The following is an 18,155-nucleotide window of genomic DNA, read 5'->3' as shown; positions in this document are numbered from 1 at the left end:
TAATCAGCACTTTGTGTTTCTCTAGGCAATGATTCACAGACTTGGTCTGCTATTTTTTTGTCCTTGGCATCTCTGTGGACCTTGGGAGTCCTCTGTTGCATTCTATTTATCTAGCTTGGTGATGGGGGAAAGAGTAAGGCTGTTGCATGGAAGGCTTTTATGAGCCAGGCCTATATCTTCATCACTTCTATCCACATTCAGGTGATTAGAAGTTGATTATTTCGCAACACTTGACTGCAAGAGAGTCTGAATAATAATCTTGCCATGTGCACAGGAGGAAAAGGAAAACAGATTCACTGAATAATTGTTAAAGTCAATCATTGCTACAACCTACTACCACAGAGTATGCAAAGTGCTAGGAATACAAGTCCCTGTACTTGAAGATCTCATAATATGTTACACATAATAGAAAAATAATAATAAAATAGGGGCACCCAGGTGGCTAAGTCAGTTAAGCGTCTGCCTTCGGCTCAGGTCATGATCCCGGGGTCCTAGGATCGAGACCCATGTCAGGCTCCCTGCTCTGCAGGGAGTCTCCTTTTCCTTCTGCCCCTCCTCCCACTCATGTGTGCACTCTCTCTCCCTCAAATAAATAAAATCTTAAAAAATAAATAATAGAAAAAATAAAAATAAATAATAAATATAATAAATAAATAATAAAATCTTTCTCTAACTTTTCACTCTTTTAACTGTCACTCAAGTATGTAAAAACTTTGGTTGAGACTTTTGGTTTCTGGTGCAACCAGAAGCAGCTTAGAAGTTGCCACTCCATCTTAACAAGTAAAAAGCTGAACAAACTGAAATACCACTAATTTTTCTTAGATCCATCAGAGAAATGAGGTCACAGGGCAAACCACTGCATCCCAAACTGGACAGACAGATGAACAGAGAGAATCACAACTTACTGCAGCAGAAACCGATGAGCAGAAACATCCTAGGGAATCAGTGTCAGCATAGGAAAACCTAAATTGCTATTGACAAATTGCTGAAGGCTGAGCGTGGACAAGTCTGAGAGTTAAAAACCTCAGGGGGGACCCAGTCACAGGGAGGTCCCCACCTTTTTGTGGGATTTATCTCGAAGAGCTCTTCCAGGTTCTCACAGTGAAGATCAGAAAAATTCCCCTGTGTTTCTGGCAGAGGGAGAATAAAAGAAGCCATTTTGAAATACACCAGAGCATTTTGTCCTTCTTAACAAGGCCTACCCCAAGGAGAAACTATTATCATTTCCTATATACCAGAGCCTAAACCGTTGGGGTTTTATCAGAGCTTAACCTACTGAGGTGATGGGAAATACACAACTCCAGCTTCCTCTAGCCTTTCCTGTAGGGGAAAGGAATACCCAACTCCAGACCCCTCTAGAGTAGGTCAAAAACAACTATATGTTGACTACAAGAAACCCATTTTAAATAGATTAAAAGTATATGGATATAGGTTAAAAGTAGGGATAGAGAAAAACATGCCATGCTAACACTGATCAAAAGAAAGCAGGAACAGCCATATTAATTTCAAAGAAGACTTCAAAGCCAAGAAAGTAATCAGGGATGAAAAAGGGCATTACATAATGATAAAGGAGTCAGTTCTCTAAGAAGCCAACAAATCTTAATGTGTAGACACCTAAAAATAGAGTATCAAACTATGTGAGACAAAACCTAATAGAACTGTAAGGAGAAATAGATGCACATAAACAGTCAACTGATTTTTGAAAAAGGAGCCAAGGCAATACTATGGAGCAAAGATAATCTTTTCAACAAATGGTGCTGAAGCAACTGGACATCCACATGCAGAAAAATAAATCTATACACAGGCCTTATACCATTCACAAAAATTAAGCCAAACTGGATTTAAAACCCAAATGTAAAACACAGAATAATAAAACCCCTAGAAGATAACAGGAAAAAACCTAAGTGACCTTGGTTATGGTGAAGACTTTTTAGATACAACACAAAGACATAATTCATGAAAAAACAACCGACAAGCTAGAATTCTTTAAAATTAAAAACTCTTGCTCTGCAAAAGAAAATCTCAAGGGAATGTGAAGACAAACCACAGACTAGGAGAAAATATTTGCAAAACACACATGAGACTTTTATACAATTTTAGTATATGTGCTGCCGAAGCGAGCACAAGACTTTTATACAAAACATACAAAGAACACTCAACAATAAGAAAACAAACAACCTGATTAAAAAACGTAAAACTACAAATGGACAACTCACCAAAGAAGACACACAGATGGCACATTAGCAAATGAAAAGATGTTACATGTCATTAGGGAATTGCAAATTAAAACAATAAGATACCACTATACATCTGTTAGAATGGCCAAAATCTGGAACACTTGACAACACAAAATGCTGGCAATGTTGTGGAGCAACAGGAATTCTCCTTTATTGTTGGTAGGAATGCAAAATGGTATACTTTGGAAGACAGTTTGGCAGTTTCTTACAAAACTAAACACACTCTTACCATGTGATTCAGCAATTGTACTTGTTAGCATTTATCCAAAGGAATTGAGAACTTATATCCACACAAAAATGTCCACACATGGATGCTTATAGCAGCTTTATTCATAATTGCCCAAACTTGGAAGCAACCAAGATGTCCTGCAAAAGGTAATGGATAAACTGTGGTACATCCATACAATGGAATATTACTGTGCTGAAAAGAGCTATCAAGCCATGAAAAAACATGTGGAAATGTGAGAGCATATTACTAAGTGAAAGAAGTCAACCTGAAAAGGCTACACATATGTGATTTCAACTATATGGCATTCTTAAGTTCAGTGGTTGCCAGAGGTTGGGGGAGGGAGAGATGAACAGGCATAGAAGATATTTAGGGCAGTGACACTATTCTGTATATTGCAAATACATTTCATTATACATTTGTCAAAATCCATAGAACGTATAACAGCAAGAGTGAACCCTACTGTAAATTATGGAGTTTGGATGATATGTCAATGTAGGTTCATTGATTGTAATAAATGTACCACTATGATGGGGGAGTCCATAGTCAGGACAGTTTTGTGTGTGTAGGAACAGGGAATATATGGGAATTCTGTACATTTAGTTCAATTTTTCTGTGAACTGCAACTGTTCTAAAAAAAGTTTATTAAGAAAAGCAAAAACATCACCTGACTCTGGAGAAGTATTGCCTATATAACCAACCTGCCTCAAAGGCTTCTTGAGAAGATTTAAAAAAAATTTTTTTGGGGGAAAAAAATCTTACAATAAAGACATAATTGGAGATTTGGGAAAGGCTGTTCATTTGACATTAAAAGAAAACCATAAGCAATGAATGAAACATGTTAGTTAAAAGTAATTAAATTTATTTTGAGGAGGAGCTAAGATGGTAGCGTAGCAGGACCCTGGCTTGTGTCATCCCTTGAACACAACTAGCTAACTATCAAATCATTCTGATTACCCAAGAAATTGACCCAAGAAGAAACTGCACAACTAAAGGGAGAGAAGAGGCCACATCAAGGAAGGTGGTAAGTGCTGCGATGTGGTTTGGGGGAGAAACAGATCACAGGTGCTGTGGAGAGGAGGGAGCCCTAGTTGCAGAGAAAGGCCAGAGAGAGTGGAGCCCATAGGGATAGGCACAAGAAGAACACTTCCCCAAAGCCATTGTCTGAGAAAACAGAGGGACTGATTTTTGTGAGTTTTCGCAACCAGTGGGGCTCAAAGATTGGAGTTTAAAAGGTCAGCGGGCTTGGTTGGGATAGAGCCCTGAGGCCACTGACTTACTCCTGGAGAAGGCAGGCAAACAACCCGTGATTTGAGGATTGCCTAAGGCGCACAGGGAGAGACTGTTCACTCTTTATGGAGTGCATCCGTGAAAGGTGGCATTCACAGAGATGCCTCTCCAGGGACAAGAGAGTCCCCAGGCACCATTTCCCTCTCCTGCCCCTGAGCATAGGTGCAGAGATACCTGCTGAGGCAGCTAACCCAGACACTGGCTGTTTAGCCTGCTTTGCTCCAAATCCCACCCCCCTGTGCTTTGGGGCAACTGCCCTTCTCGATCAAACCAGCTTCCGTCCAAGTGCAGTGACACTCTCCCCCAGAAGACCAGTGTAGGCCCCCACCACACCAGGTCCCTAAAGTTTGGAGTTTTAAAAGTCAGCAGGCTTGGCTGGGATATAGCCCAAAGTGTACTGTGCTGCTCTAGGAAGGCAAGCAACCTGGAGGCAGACCGCATGAAAACAGTGATCTGAAAAATGCCTGGGATGCATGAAGGGAAATTATTCATTGTCTGGGAGTGCTTCCCTGAGAGCAGCAAGCACGGACACCCCTCTCTGGGGACAAAGGAACTGGCTGGCGCCACTTCCCTCCACCACTCCTCAGCATAAACCAACTTCAATAAACAGCACAGTGCCAACACTGTTGCCTAACATGCTTACACCATGTCTTGCCCACCTGCACTCTGCTGGTATTGCTTTTCTTGGACAAGTGTGCCTACGGCCCAGCACAACAGGTCCCTTCCCCAGAAGACCAGGAGAAACCCCCGTACACACCATGTCTCCTGACCAGAGAGTTCTCAAGGTTTCAGTTATAGTGGAAGTACCATCAGGTCTCATTTAATAAGCAGACCAGAACACACCTAGTTAAAACTTGCCACACTCTGGCCAAGGTCCAAACACTGCCCACTGCAGGCGAGGAGAGCCTCTGCAGATGACTGGCCTGAGAGAGCAGCCGAAACAGAGCAGCAGAGTGCATGCAGCATACACCAGGGACACTCCCTGAAGTGCCAGGCCCCGGACACTATCTGACCTCTTCTTCATAAAGCCATTACTCCCAGGAGCAGGAAACACAACTGGCTTTTCAAACACATAGAAGAAGACAGAGACTTAGACAAAATGCCAAGATGAAGGAATTCATCCTAAAAGAAAGAACAAGAAAAGAGATTTAACTGAAACACATATAAGTAATAATGCTTGATGGAGAATTTAATGCAACAATCATAAGGATACTTACTGGGCTTTAGAAAAGCATGGAAGACATTAAGGAGATACCACAGAGATAAAAGAGTTAAAAAACAATCAGGGAAAAATGAAAAATGCAGTTAGTAAGATTCGAAACAGACTGAACATAATGACCACAAGGATGGAAGAAGCAGAGGAACGAATAACTGATACAGAAGACAGAATAATGGAAAATAATGAAGCTGAACAAAAGAGAGAAAGAAGAATTATGGATCACGAGAATAGACTCATATCATAGGATTCCCAGAAGAAGAAGAAGAGAAAAAGAGGCAGAGGTTTGTCTGAGAAAATGATAGCTGAAAACTTCCCTAATCTGGGAAAGGAAACAGACATCCAAATCCAGGAGGCAGAGAGGACTCCCATGAAAATCAACAAAAGCAGGCCAACACCAAGACATATTATAGTTAAATTTGCAAAATAGTGATAAAGAAAAAAATTCTAAAAGCAGCAAGACAAAAGAAGTTAAGTCCCTAACTTACAAGGGAAGACCCATAAGGCTAACTGCAGATCTCTCCACAGAAACTTGGCAGGCCAGAAGAAAGTGGCATGATATATTCAATGTATTGGATGGGAAAAATCTGCAGCCAAGAATACTCTATCCAAAAAAGCTATCATTCAGAATAGAAGAAGAGATAAAGAGTTTCCCAGGAAAACAAAAACCAAAGGAGTTTGTGACCACTAAACTAGCCCTGCAAGAAATATTAAAGGGGACTCTTCGAGTGGGAAAGAAATACCAAAAGTAACAAAAACTAGAAAGGAACAGAAAAAAATCTCCAGAAACGATGTCAAAACAAGTAATAAAATGGCACTAAATACATATCTCTTTGTAATTACTCTGAATATAAATGGACTACACACTCCAATCAAAAGACGTAGGGTGTCATAATGGATTAAAAAACAAGACCCATCAATATGCTGCCTACAGAGAATCATTTTAGGCCTAAGGACACCTGCAGATTGAAAGTGAGGAGATGGAGAAACATTTATCATGCAAATGAAAGTCAAAAGAAAGGTGGAGTAGCCACGCTTATATCAGACAAACTAGATTTTAAACCAAAGACGGTAATGAGATGAAGGGCACTATCATAATAAAGGGGTCTATCCAACAAGAAGATATAACAATTGTAAATATTTATGCCCCCAACATGGGAGCAACCAAATATAGAAAACAATTAATAACAAATATAAAGAAACTCATTGATGATAATACAATAATAGTAGGGGGCTTTAACAACCTAGTTACATCAATGGACAGATCATCTAAGCAGAAGATCAAAAAGGAAACAATGGCTTTGACTGAGACACTGGACCAGATGGACTTAACAGATATTTTCAGAACATTTCATCCTAAAGCAGCAGAAAACACATTCTTTTCAAGTGCACATGGGACCTTCTCCAGAACAGATCACATACTAGGTTACAAATCAGGCCTCAACAAGTACAAAAAGATTGAGATCATACCATGCATATTTTCTGACCACAGTGCTATGAAACTTGCCAAGAAAAAAATTTGAACGACCACAAATACATGGAGGTTAAAGAGGATGCTACTAAACAATGAATGGGTCAACCAGGAAATCAAAGAAGAAATTAAAAAATAAAATGAAAACGAAAACACAATGGTCTAAAACCTTTGGGATGCAGCAAAAGCGGTCCTAAGAGGGAAGTATATAGCAATACAGGCCTACCTCAAGAAGCAAGAAAAATCTCAAACAACCTAATTTTACACATAAAGGAGCTGGAAAAAGAACAAATGAAGGGGTGCCTGGGTGGCTCAGTTGTTAAGCATCTGCCTTTGGCTCAGGTCATGATCCTAGGGTCCTGGGATCGAGCCCTGTGTTGGGCTCCCTGCTCCGTGGGAAGCCTGCTTCTCCCTCTCCCACTCCCCCTGCTTGTGTTCCCTCTCTCGCTGTGTCTCTCTCTGTCAAATAAATAAGTAAAATCTTAAAAAAAAAAAAAAAAAAAAAGAACAAATGAAGCCTAAAGCCAGCAGAAGGGAAATAATAAAGATTAGAGCAGAAATAAATGATATAGAAACTAAAAAAAAAAAATACCAAAACAGAAGAACAGATCAATGAAACCAGGAGCTGGTGCTTTGAAAAAATTAATATAATTGATAAGCCCCTAGGTAGACTTATTAAAAAGAAGAGACTCTTTCCCATCTTGCAAGATGGCGGGCGAAAAAGCTGAGAAGCCGGATACTAAAGAGAAGAAACCTGAAGCTAAGAAGGCTGATGCCGGTGGCAAGGCTAAGAAGGGTAACCCCAAGGCTAAAACACCAAAGAAGGGGAAGCCCCACTGCAGCCGAAACCCTGTCCTTGTCAGAGGAATTGGCAGATATTCCTGATCGGCTATGTATTCCAGAAAGGCCATGTACAAGAGGAAGTATTCGGCAGCTAAATCCAGGGTTGAAAAGAAAAAGGAGAAAGTTCTTGCTACGGTCACAAAACCAGTTGGTGGTGACAAGAATGGTGGTACCTGAGTGGTTAAACTTCGCAAAATGCCTAGGTATTATCCTACTGAAGATGTGCCTCGAAAGCAGTTGAGCCATGGCAAAAAACCTTTCAGTCAGCACATGAGAAAGCTGCGAGCTAGTATCACTCCCGGGACCATTTTGATCATCCTCACTGGGTACCACAGAGGCAAGAGGGTAGTTTTCCCGAAGCAACTGAGCAGTGGCTTGCTACTTGTGACTGGACCTCTTCACTCAATCGAGTAACTCTGTGTAGAACACACCAGAAATTCGTCATTGCTACTTCTACCAAAATTGATATCAGCAGTGTGAAAATCCCCAAACATCTCACTGATGCTTACTTCAAGAAGAAGAAGCTGTGTAAGCCCAGACACCAGGAGGGTGAGATCTTCGACACTGAGAAAGAGACATACAAGATTACAGAGCAGCGCAAGGTTGATCAGAAAGCCGTGGACTCGCAAATTCTGCCAAAAATCAAAGCTGTTCCTCAGCTTCAGAGCTATCTCTGCTCTGTGTTTTCTCTCACAAATGGAGTTTACCCTCACAAATTGGTGTTCTAAATTTCTTACAAAGAACGTAATTAAATAACTGATCCATTAAAAAAAAAAAGAGAAAGGACCCAAATAAAGAAAAACACAAATGAGAGGGGAGAAATAACATCACATAAATATAAACAATTATGAGAATATTATGAAAAATTATATGCCAACAAATTGGACAACCTGGAAGAAATGAATAAATGCCTAGGAAACATATAAACTACCAAAACTGAAATGGGAAGAAATAGAAAACTTGAACAGACTGATAACCAGCAAAGAAATTGAATCAGTAATAAAAAATCTCCCAAAAAACAAAAGTCCAGGGCCAGATAGCTTCACCGGGAATTCTACCAAACATTTAAAGAAGAGTTAACACTTATTCTTCTCAAACTATTCCAAAAAATAGAAAAGGAAGGAAAGCTTCCAAATTCATTCTATGAGGCTGGCATTACCATGATTCTAAAACCAAAGACTCCACTAAAAAAGAGAGCTACAGGCCAATCTCCCTGATGAACATGGATGGAAAAATTCTCAGCAAAACACTAGGAAATCAAATCTAATAGTACATTAAAAGAATCATTCACCACAATCAAGTAGGATTTATTCCTGGGCTGCAAGGGTGGTTCAATATTCACAAATCAATCCACATGATACACCACATTAATAAAAGAAAGGATAAGAACCATATGATCCTTTCAATAGATGCAGAAAATGCATTTGACAAAGTGCAATATCCATTCATGATAAAATCCTCAACAAAGTATGGAAGAGAGGGAACAAAGTATGGAAGAGAGGGAACAAACCTCAACATAATAAAGGCCATATATGAAAACCCCACAGCAAATATCATCTTCAACGGGGAAAAACAGAGCTTTTCCTCCACAGTCAGGAACAAGACAGGGATGTTCACTCTCACCACTGTTATTTAACATAGTACTGGAAGTCCTAGCCTCAGTAATCAGACAACAGTAAGAAATAAAAGGCATCCAAATTAGCAAGAAAGAAGTCAAACTTTCACTATTTGTAGATGACATTACACTATATATAGAAAACCCAAAAGACTTCACCAAAAAAATTGCTAGCACTGATACATGAATCCAGTAAAGTCACAGGATACAAAATCAACGTACAGAAATCTGTTGCATTTCTGTATACCAATAATGAACCAGCAGAAAGAGAAATCAAGGAATCCATCCCATTTACAATTGCACCAAAAACCATAAGATACCTAGGAATAAACCTAAACAAAGAGGTAAATGATCTGTACTCTGAAAACCACAGAACACTTAGGAAAGAAATTGAAAATGACACAAAGAAATGGAAAGACATCCCACACTAGTGGATTGGAGGAACAAATGTTGTTAAAATGTCTATACTACCCAAGGCAATCTACACATTTAATGCAATCCCTATCAAAATACCATGAGCATTTTTCACAGAGCTAGAACAACCCACCCTAAAATTTGTATGGAACCACAAAAGACCCCGAATAGCCAAAGCAATCTTTAAAAAGAAAAGCAAAGCTGGAGGCATCACAATTCTGGACTTCAGAATTCAGCTATAGTTATCAAGACAGTATGGTACTGGCACAAAAATAGACACATAGATCAATGGAAGAGAACAGAAAACCCAGAAATGAACCCAGAACTATATGATCAATTAATCTTCAACAAAGTAGGAAAGAATATCCAATGGAAAAAAGACAGTCTCTTCAATAAATGGTGTTGGGAAAACTGGACAGTAACATGCAAAAGAATGAAACTGGACTACTTTCTTACACCATACACAAAAATAAATTCAAAACGGATTAAAGACCTAAATGTGAGACAGGAAACCATCAAAATCCTGGAGGAGAACACAGGCAGTAACATCTTTTGACATCGGCCAAAGCAACTTCTTACTAGATATATCTCCTGAGGCAAGGGAAACAAAAGCAAAAATAAACTATAGGGACTTCATCAAAATAAAAAGTTTCTGCACAGCGAAGGAAACCATCAACAAAACTAAAAGGTAACCTATGGAATAGGAGAAGATATTTGCAAATGACATATCTGATAAACGGTTAGTATCCAAAAAATAGAAAGAACTTATAAAACTCAACACCCAAAAAACAAATAATCCAATTTAAAAAATGGGCAGAAGACATGCACAGACATTTTTCCAAAGAAGACATACAGATGGCCAACAGACCCATGAAAGCATGCTCAACATCACTCATCATTAGGGAAATACAAATCAAACTACAATGATATCACAGCTGTCAGAATGGCTAAAATCAAGAACACAAGAAACAACAGGTGTTGGTGAGTATGTGGAGACAGGGGACCCCTTGTGCACTGTTGGTGGGAATGCAAACTGGTGCAGCCACTCTGGAAAACATCATGGAGATTCCTCAAAAAGTTAAAAATAGAACTACTCTACGATCCAGGTCTTAGAGATTCTCAGCAATTATCATGAAAGAATCTTACAAAGCGTGTCAGTTAGTCCAGACTAAAATTCTTAATTCATAGCTAGCACCATTCATTGTCTTTTTTGTACCCAAGTTATAGATCCCTTGAGAACAATGCCGGTATCCTTTTAAAATGTGCAGTTCTCTTAAATATATCAAATACATGCAGTAATCACACTACTAGGTATTTACCCAAAAGATACAAAAATACTTATTCAAAGGGATACATCCACACTGATGTTTATAGCAGCATTATCTACAATAGCCAATTATGGAAGGAGCCCTAGTGTCCATGGACTGATGAATAAAAAAGATGTGATATATGTATATAAAATGGAATATTACCAAGCCATTAAAAAAGGAACACTATCTTGCCATTTGCAATGGCGTGGACAGAGCTAGAGTATAATGCTAAAGGAAATAAGTCAGTCAAAGACAAATACCATGATTTCACTCACACGTGGAATTTAAAAAACAAAACAAATGAACATGGGGGAACGAAAGAAGCAGATCAAGAAACAGACTCTTAAATATAGAGAACAGAGTTACTGGAGGGGAGGTGGGTGGGGATGGGTTAAATAGGTGATGGGTTTAAGGAGTGCACCTGTTGTGATTAGCACTGGGTGTTGTATGTAAGTGATGAATTATTAAATTCTACACCTGAAACTAAGATTACACTGTGTTAAGTAACTGGAATTTAAATAAAAATTCGGAGAAAAACAATTATTTTGACTGCTTACAGAACAGGGTGCAATAGAACACAGGTTGAAAACCACTACTTTTGATTCTTAAAACCAAACTAAAAAAAAAAAATCAATGACCAAATAATTTTCTCAAGGCAGGAATTTGGCAATTATTTTTGTTGGCCCCAAGAGAAAAATGGCACAGAACAAAAAATACACCATGCTTATTTTGTTTATATGGCATAGTAAAACAAATCTAAATTTATATTAGTATGCTGCTCTTTTATACTAAATTGAGACCTGTAAGAACAGCTAAAATCAACAAGAAACAACAGGTGTTGGTGACAATGTGAGACTAGGCCCCTTTTCTCTAGAATAACAAGACTTGTAGTTCTAGAACTGTAGAGCTTTCATAAAATTAGTGGAATCATTTTTTTATGTTAAGATTTCTGAGTCATGGCTTCAACCTGTTTGCTTTCCAAGTGAAATAGATAACTAAGAAATTTAATTTACTTGGCTAATTCAGTGGGTTTTAATAAGACCTAGATTACTTGGGTTATTCATCAAGGCTTTTTGTGAGAGGAGTTGCTCTGAATCAGCCAATTAGCTGCTTTTTTCTTTTGAAACTTATTTTCATTAACATAATAAATCTAAATACCCTGGCATCCTCACTTATGCCTCTTTTCTATTGCATTTTCTAACACTCTTTCAAGAAATCGTAACTTGAATTCCAGTAAAGAGCTTTAAAAGTTTAGAATACTTATTACTATTTTCAATTAAATGCAACAATATGGGTGGTTATTTTATTTTTTAAGTAATCCCCACATTCAGTGTGCGGCTCAAACTCACAACCCTGAGATCAAGAATGCCATGTTCTATGGACTGAGCCAGCCAGGCGCCCCCCTTTTAAAATTTTTAATTTTTTTTTTTGGTTGGGTGGGCATCTTAATCCCTTTGTAACGAAAGTCTATTTTCAAAATGCAGTGGTAGTTGTTTTCTGCAGACGTTACTGGTAAAAACAATCAGCGAGCAAGTCCTACGCTACTCCTTTAAGCCCAGTGTGTTATTTTTCCGAGTTAGGTGTTGGAGTTTCTCGATTTTGTTAGCCTGCAAAATATTGGAAGGAAAGGTAATATTTTATACATTCATTTCAGCCTAATAAAACCAACACTGCCTCTTAAAACTCTTGAATTCATTCCTTATCAGCTATTTCTTTTCACTTTATCTCTAGGAGCCTTCCTTGTGATATTCCCACCGCTTTTCTGAAGTCCCACATCAGACTGCAATCTAATGGTTCTTCACAATCTTCTCTTTGGCCATTCCTTCACCGCCCCGCATCAGCACGTTTAGGGATACTTAACCACTCCTTTGCCAAAGAACGCGAGAGCTTGTCTGCACGTTTGATCAAAATGCGTTCCCCTAAATTACACATCCTAATTCCTTTAATTTCTCCACTACTCGTACCTTTCCTCCAGCAAATGAACCTCGGATCTGAAGTTAAATCTGCCCCCGCCTCCAACCTCCCCGCTCCTACCTGCAGCCTTAAGGCTGTTGCCCTGCCCACTGAACCCAAGTTCCTCTCCCCAGGCCTTCCATTTCCCAAGAAAAACAATAGCCGCTTTGTTTTTCAGGGTTTTAAACACCAGTATCCACTTTCTTCCTCCTCCTTCGACCCGAGGGCCCTCGGCGCTTCCCCACCCGGACGCGACCTCCACCACCTACAAGCCGCTTTCCCCCAGAGCGCCACTTCCGGATCGCCGAGTGTCTCCGCTTTACCGGTCCGCCCACCTCCCCCGCGCATTTCCCAGAGCTTTGTCTTAAAACATTGGCGGGGTCGGAGCGGGGACGCAGGCTAGCCCGGCACAGAAGGTTTCCTAGAAGACGCGCTGAGTGGCTGCTCGAGCCTGGCAACTCCCGCCGCGCTGCGGAGTCGAGGGGTGGCGGTGGAGGGACAGTTTGTTTTGAGCACCGAATGGGGTAACACCCGGAAGTGGCGCCGTACCCGAGTTGCGTTGCCGCCGGGGGCGGGTGCCGGGTACCGGGAGGTGGCGAGGAAGCCACGGTACTCTTTGCCGTAAGTGTCAGCGGAGGGTGCAATACCGCCAGAGGCGGGAGCTGGCCTGGTTCTGGCCCAGGTTCTACCGTGGTAGATCCCGCTGGGTTCCGGGAGTCGAGGGCCTCGTGGGAGGCTGGGCTGGTGGAGGGTTGCGGCGGCCGAAGGGGATCCCGCTCCCTTCTTTCTCCCCTTCCTGGGGATCTGCTCTCTTTAGTTCACCAGCTTATTCCTACCCCCCTTCGCCAGGCGAGTTGAGGGGAGTTTTACTAGGGAGGAAGTTGCAGCTGGAGCAGAGAATCCACTTGTGTTTTCGGCTTCTGGGAGGAGGCGAGCGGCTGCTTTGGTGGGGACTGTTGCTTTTCGGCCTCTTCATCTTCAGTCCCTCCTGAGAAATGCTTTTTCTTTCGCTGCTTTACCGACTCAGTTACTTCTCATATTTGTCTTTACCCCCTTCAGCTTCTGACTTTGACTCCTCTGCACTTAAAAGATGCTGGAGTCATATGTGACTCCAATTTTAATGAGCTATGTGAATCGCTACATCAAGAATTTAAAGCCATCAGATCTACAGCTTTCGCTATGGGGTGGAGATGTGGTTCTCAGCAAGCTCGAGTTAAAGTTGGATGTGCTGGAACAGGTAAGCTGTGTAGCTGTCATTAACTGGAAACATTTTCAGCTAGTTTAGTAATCCATTGTTTCCTGCACTTCGGCTTTATGCTTTAAAAACTTAAATTGTCTGTTAAAGTATTTTGGACTACGCTGAAACTACAGACCTTCCTTTACAGAGGTTTTTTTCGTGGTTTGTTACTAGTGATGGTTTATTAGAATTGGATTCCCAAAAGGTGCCTCAACAGATAGGAAGACAGCTTCATTGTTCTTGTCAGAATTGTTCAGTCTGCTTACTCAATTCGGAAGCATTACCGGATATGCTAATATACATTGCTAAGATTTCTGTATGAAGCTGGAAAATATTATATTCCCATTCTCCTTTTTGGGGAATGGAAGGGTCTGAAAGAGCAAGAAAGTTCTCTTAGTAGGAAAGAGGACATGACATCCTCAGAGAATTGAGCAGACACAGATTGAGAATGCCAGTAAAATTGAAAACTTACTACTTATTCACTTTTTAGGTTTTTTTCTTTTAACTTGAGAATGGTCTGATGTAAATAACTGTAATTTTAAAGTTCATATATTTATTAATCCACCGAGTACATTTATTACTAACGTATGCCAGGCAACTCTGTTAGGCCTGAAGATACAAAAACTATCTGTGGAAACTCCGAAGAGCCAGACCACCTGCTTTTTAGGAGATAAGGGAAGTCTTAATCTAATGGTGAAAGTTAATAATTTTTACATTCCACTGCTCCCTTTATTATTGAATAATCTAGAGTATCACTAAGAAATAATACTCTTGGTTCCTTCCCCTCTTCTCTCCAAGGTTAATTATCTTAATATTTTCATTTTTTAAAAATGACCACACGTCCTAAGTGTACAGCTCAGTTTTTATGTATGTATACACGTGTGTAACCACTGTGGAGATGAGATAGAATATTTCCTGCACCTTAAATGGCTCCCCTTTGCAAATCAGTATTCCCACCCCCTAAAACAGGTGACTGTTATTCTGACTTTTCTCAACATAAAGAAGTTTTGCTTGTTCTTGAACCTTAATAAATTGGAATCACTTGTGTCTGGCTGTTTAACTTTATGGCTAAGATTAACCCATTTTGTTGCAGGAGCTGTCATTTGTATTGCCTTGCAGTATTCCGTTGGCTAAAGATTCACAATTTATTTTCCCATTGATGTACATTTGGGTGGTTTCTACTTTTGGCTGTTATGAAGAAAGTTCTTGTGAACATTCTTGTACATGTATATTGGTGGACATAGGTATTAATTTCTCTTAGGTGTATACTTAGGTATGTATATGTTTGGCTTTGATGGATACTGCCAAATAGTTTTCCAAAGTGGTTGTATCAATTTACATTCTCACCAGCGGTGGATGAGAGGTCCAGTTACTTCAAGTTTTTGGTATTACTTGGCATGTTTGTTATTTTAATTTTAGCCTTTCTGGTGGGTGTGTAGTGGTCTCTATTTAAATTTGCATTTCCTTAATGGGTAATGATGTTGAACACATTTTCACATGCTGCTTATTGGTATTTGAATATCCTCTTTTGTAAAGTCTCTAATTCTTTTGCCTTTTAAAAAAAATTGGGTATTTTTTTTTTAATTGATGTGGAGGGGTTCTTTACATATTTTGGAAATGAGTCCTTTGCTAGATATATTTTGCAATATCTTCTCCCAGTCTGTGGCTTGGCTTTTTACTCTCTTAAAATTATCTTTTGATGAATAGAAGTTCATAATTTCACTGAGGTCCAAGTTGTCAATCTTTTCCTTTAAGAAATTTTTGCTTATTCCAGGTACATGAAGATACTCTTTTTTCGTTTTGTTTTTATTTTAATCACCCCATGCTCATCATGACAAGTGCATTCCTTAATACCCATCACCTGTTTAACCCATCCTCCCACCCCCTTCTCTGGTAACCATTAGTTTATTCTGTTAATTGGTTTGCCTTCCTCTTTTTTTTTTTAAATTTTATTTATTTATTTGACAGAGGGAGACACGGCGAGAGAGGGAACACAAGCAGGGGGAGCGGGAGAGGGAGAAGCAGGCTCCCCACTGAGCAGGGAGCCCAACATGGGGCTTGATCTCAGGACCCTGGGATCACGACCTGAGCCAAAGGCAGACGCTTAACGACTGAGCCACTCAGGCGCCCACCTTCCTCTCTTTTTGCCCCCCTTTACTCGTTTGTTTTGTTTCTTAAATTCCGCATAGTGGTGAAATCATATGGTATTTGTCTTTCTCTGACTTACTTCACTTAGCGTTATACACTCTAGCTCCATCCATGTTGCAAATAGCAAGATTTCATTCTTTTTTATGGCTGAATAATATTCCATTATGTATGTATAGATAGAAATACCTATATTTATCTGTCTCCTTTATCCGTTCATCAGTCGATGGACATTTGGGCTCTTTCCGTAATTTGTGTATTGTTGATAATGCTGCTGTAAACATTGGGGTGTGTGTATCCCTTCAAATTAGTATTTTTGTATCCTTTGGGTAAATACCCAATAGTGCAATTGCTGGATCATAGGGTACTCAGTGGATTATTAAAACCTCCATACTGTTTTCCAGAGTGGCTGCACCAGTTTGCATTCCCAGCAACAGTGCAAGAAGGTTCCCCTTTTCCCACGTCCTCAGTAACACCTGTTGTTTCTTGTGTTGTTGAGTTTAGCCATTCTGACAGGTGTGAGGTGATATCTCATTGTAGTTTTGATTTGCATTTCCCTGATGATGAGTGATGCTGAGCATCTTTTCATATGTCTATTGGCCATCTGTAGGTCTTTTTGGAGAACTGTCTATGCGTGTCTTCTGCCCATTTTAATCAGATTGTTTGGTTTTTGGGTGTTGGCTTTTGTAAGTTCTTTACATATTTTGGATACTAACCCTTTATCAGATATGCCATTTGCAAATATCTTCTCCTATTCCATAGGTTGCTTTTTAGTTTTGTTAATGGTTTCCTTTGTTATGCAGAAGCTTTTATTTTGATGAAGTCCCAATAGTTTCCCTTGCCTCTGGATACGTGTCTAGTAAGAAGTTGCTATGGCCAAGATCAAAGATGTTGCTGCCTGTGTTTTCCTCTAGGATTTTGATGGTTTCCTGTCTCACATTTAGGTCTTTTGAATTTATTTTTGTGTATGGTATAAGAAAATGGTCCAGTTTCATTTTTTTGCATATTGCTGTCCCATCTCTTTTCTTTTAGAAGCTTTATTGTTTTTTTTTTTTTTTTTTTTGATTTATCTAAAATTTTTCTGGAAGTGTGAAGTAGAGGTCAAGATGGACCTTTTTTTTTCTTTGAGACTCATTTGATCCACACCATTTGTTGAACCATTCTTTTTCTACTGAATTGCAGTAAGCCTTACTGCAAATCAGGTTGTCATATATGTGTGGATTTATTTCTGAACTCTGTATTTGCTCAGTAGTCTATTTGTCTATTCTTGTGTCATTACCATACTGTCTTTTACAGTAAGTTTTGATATCTCATAGTGTAATTTGTGTAACTTTGTTCTTTTTTTCCTTGTCGTAACTATTGTGGATCCTTTGCATTTTCACATACATTTTAATTTCAATTTGTAAATTTTAGAATTTTCCCCTAAGGGGGAAACCCACTGACATTTTTGTTGAGGTTACATGAAATCAATAGATTAATTTGGGATGCATTACCATTAACACATACTGTTTTAACATAGTATTGAGTTTTTTAATCCCGGTACAGAACATTGCTTTCTGTATTTTTAAGTCTTCAATTTTTCTCAGCAATGATTTGAAGTTTTCAAGAGAGGCCTTGCACATATTTCATTAAATATGATCTTTTTTTTGTTATAAGGAGCATTATTTCTTAAAAATTTCATTTTCTAAGTACATTACCAGTGCACAGAAATACAGTTGTTTTAGTACATTGGCCTTCCATTCAGTACCCTTTCTAACTTGTATGATTTGGTGTTTTCTTTTAGATTGCCTGTGTACGCAATTATGCCATTTGCAAATAGTGACAGTTTTACATCTTCCAGTGCTTGTACCTTTTATTTCTTTATTGCAGTGTGGAGTAGACATCTTGAAAATACTCTTCTTTTGTTCCCACCTTCAGTGTTAAAGTGCTCAATATTTTACTATTAAGCATGTTGCTAGCTGTAAGTACTCCTTACTGGGTAAGGAAATGCTCTTTTGTTCCTCCTTTTACAAGTTTTAAAAATCATGAATGGGTTTGAATTTTATCAAATATTACATTTAATGAATTTATCTGATTTTTTATTCTGTTAATGTGGTGAATTACATTGAGTTTTTAGATGGAGTTTGAATTCCTGGTATAAACCCATACTTCGTATTAACCTTTTTATGTGTTGGCTTTGATTTGCTAAATTTTTGTTT

The 18,155-nt window shown here is 39.2% G+C and overlaps 1 protein-coding gene and 1 pseudogene across 2 annotated transcripts in view; both read left to right on the top strand.

The window, feature by feature from the left end:
- The first annotated feature begins 7,110 nt into the window (after positions 1 to 7,110).
- Positions 7,111 to 8,293, top strand: LOC118519537 (large ribosomal subunit protein eL6 pseudogene; annotated as a pseudogene).
- A 4,774-nt stretch (positions 8,294 to 13,067) lies between these two features.
- Positions 13,068 to 18,155, top strand: part of VPS13B (vacuolar protein sorting 13 homolog B) — a 741,629-nt gene continuing 736,541 nt past the window's right edge. For both annotated transcript variants that reach the window (XM_078072177.1, XM_078072178.1), the window contains exons 1-2: positions 13,068 to 13,196; positions 13,635 to 13,812. In XM_078072177.1, the coding sequence (XP_077928303.1) occupies positions 13,666 to 13,812 (147 nt within the window). In that variant the 5' untranslated portion in view covers positions 13,068 to 13,196; positions 13,635 to 13,665. The remainder of the gene's footprint in view (positions 13,197 to 13,634; positions 13,813 to 18,155) is intronic.

Source organism: Halichoerus grypus, chromosome 5, assembly GCF_964656455.1.
Source record: "Halichoerus grypus chromosome 5, mHalGry1.hap1.1, whole genome shotgun sequence".
Lineage (NCBI taxonomy): Eukaryota > Metazoa > Chordata > Mammalia > Carnivora > Phocidae > Halichoerus > Halichoerus grypus.
This window is presented reverse-complemented; position numbering and strand designations above follow the sequence as displayed.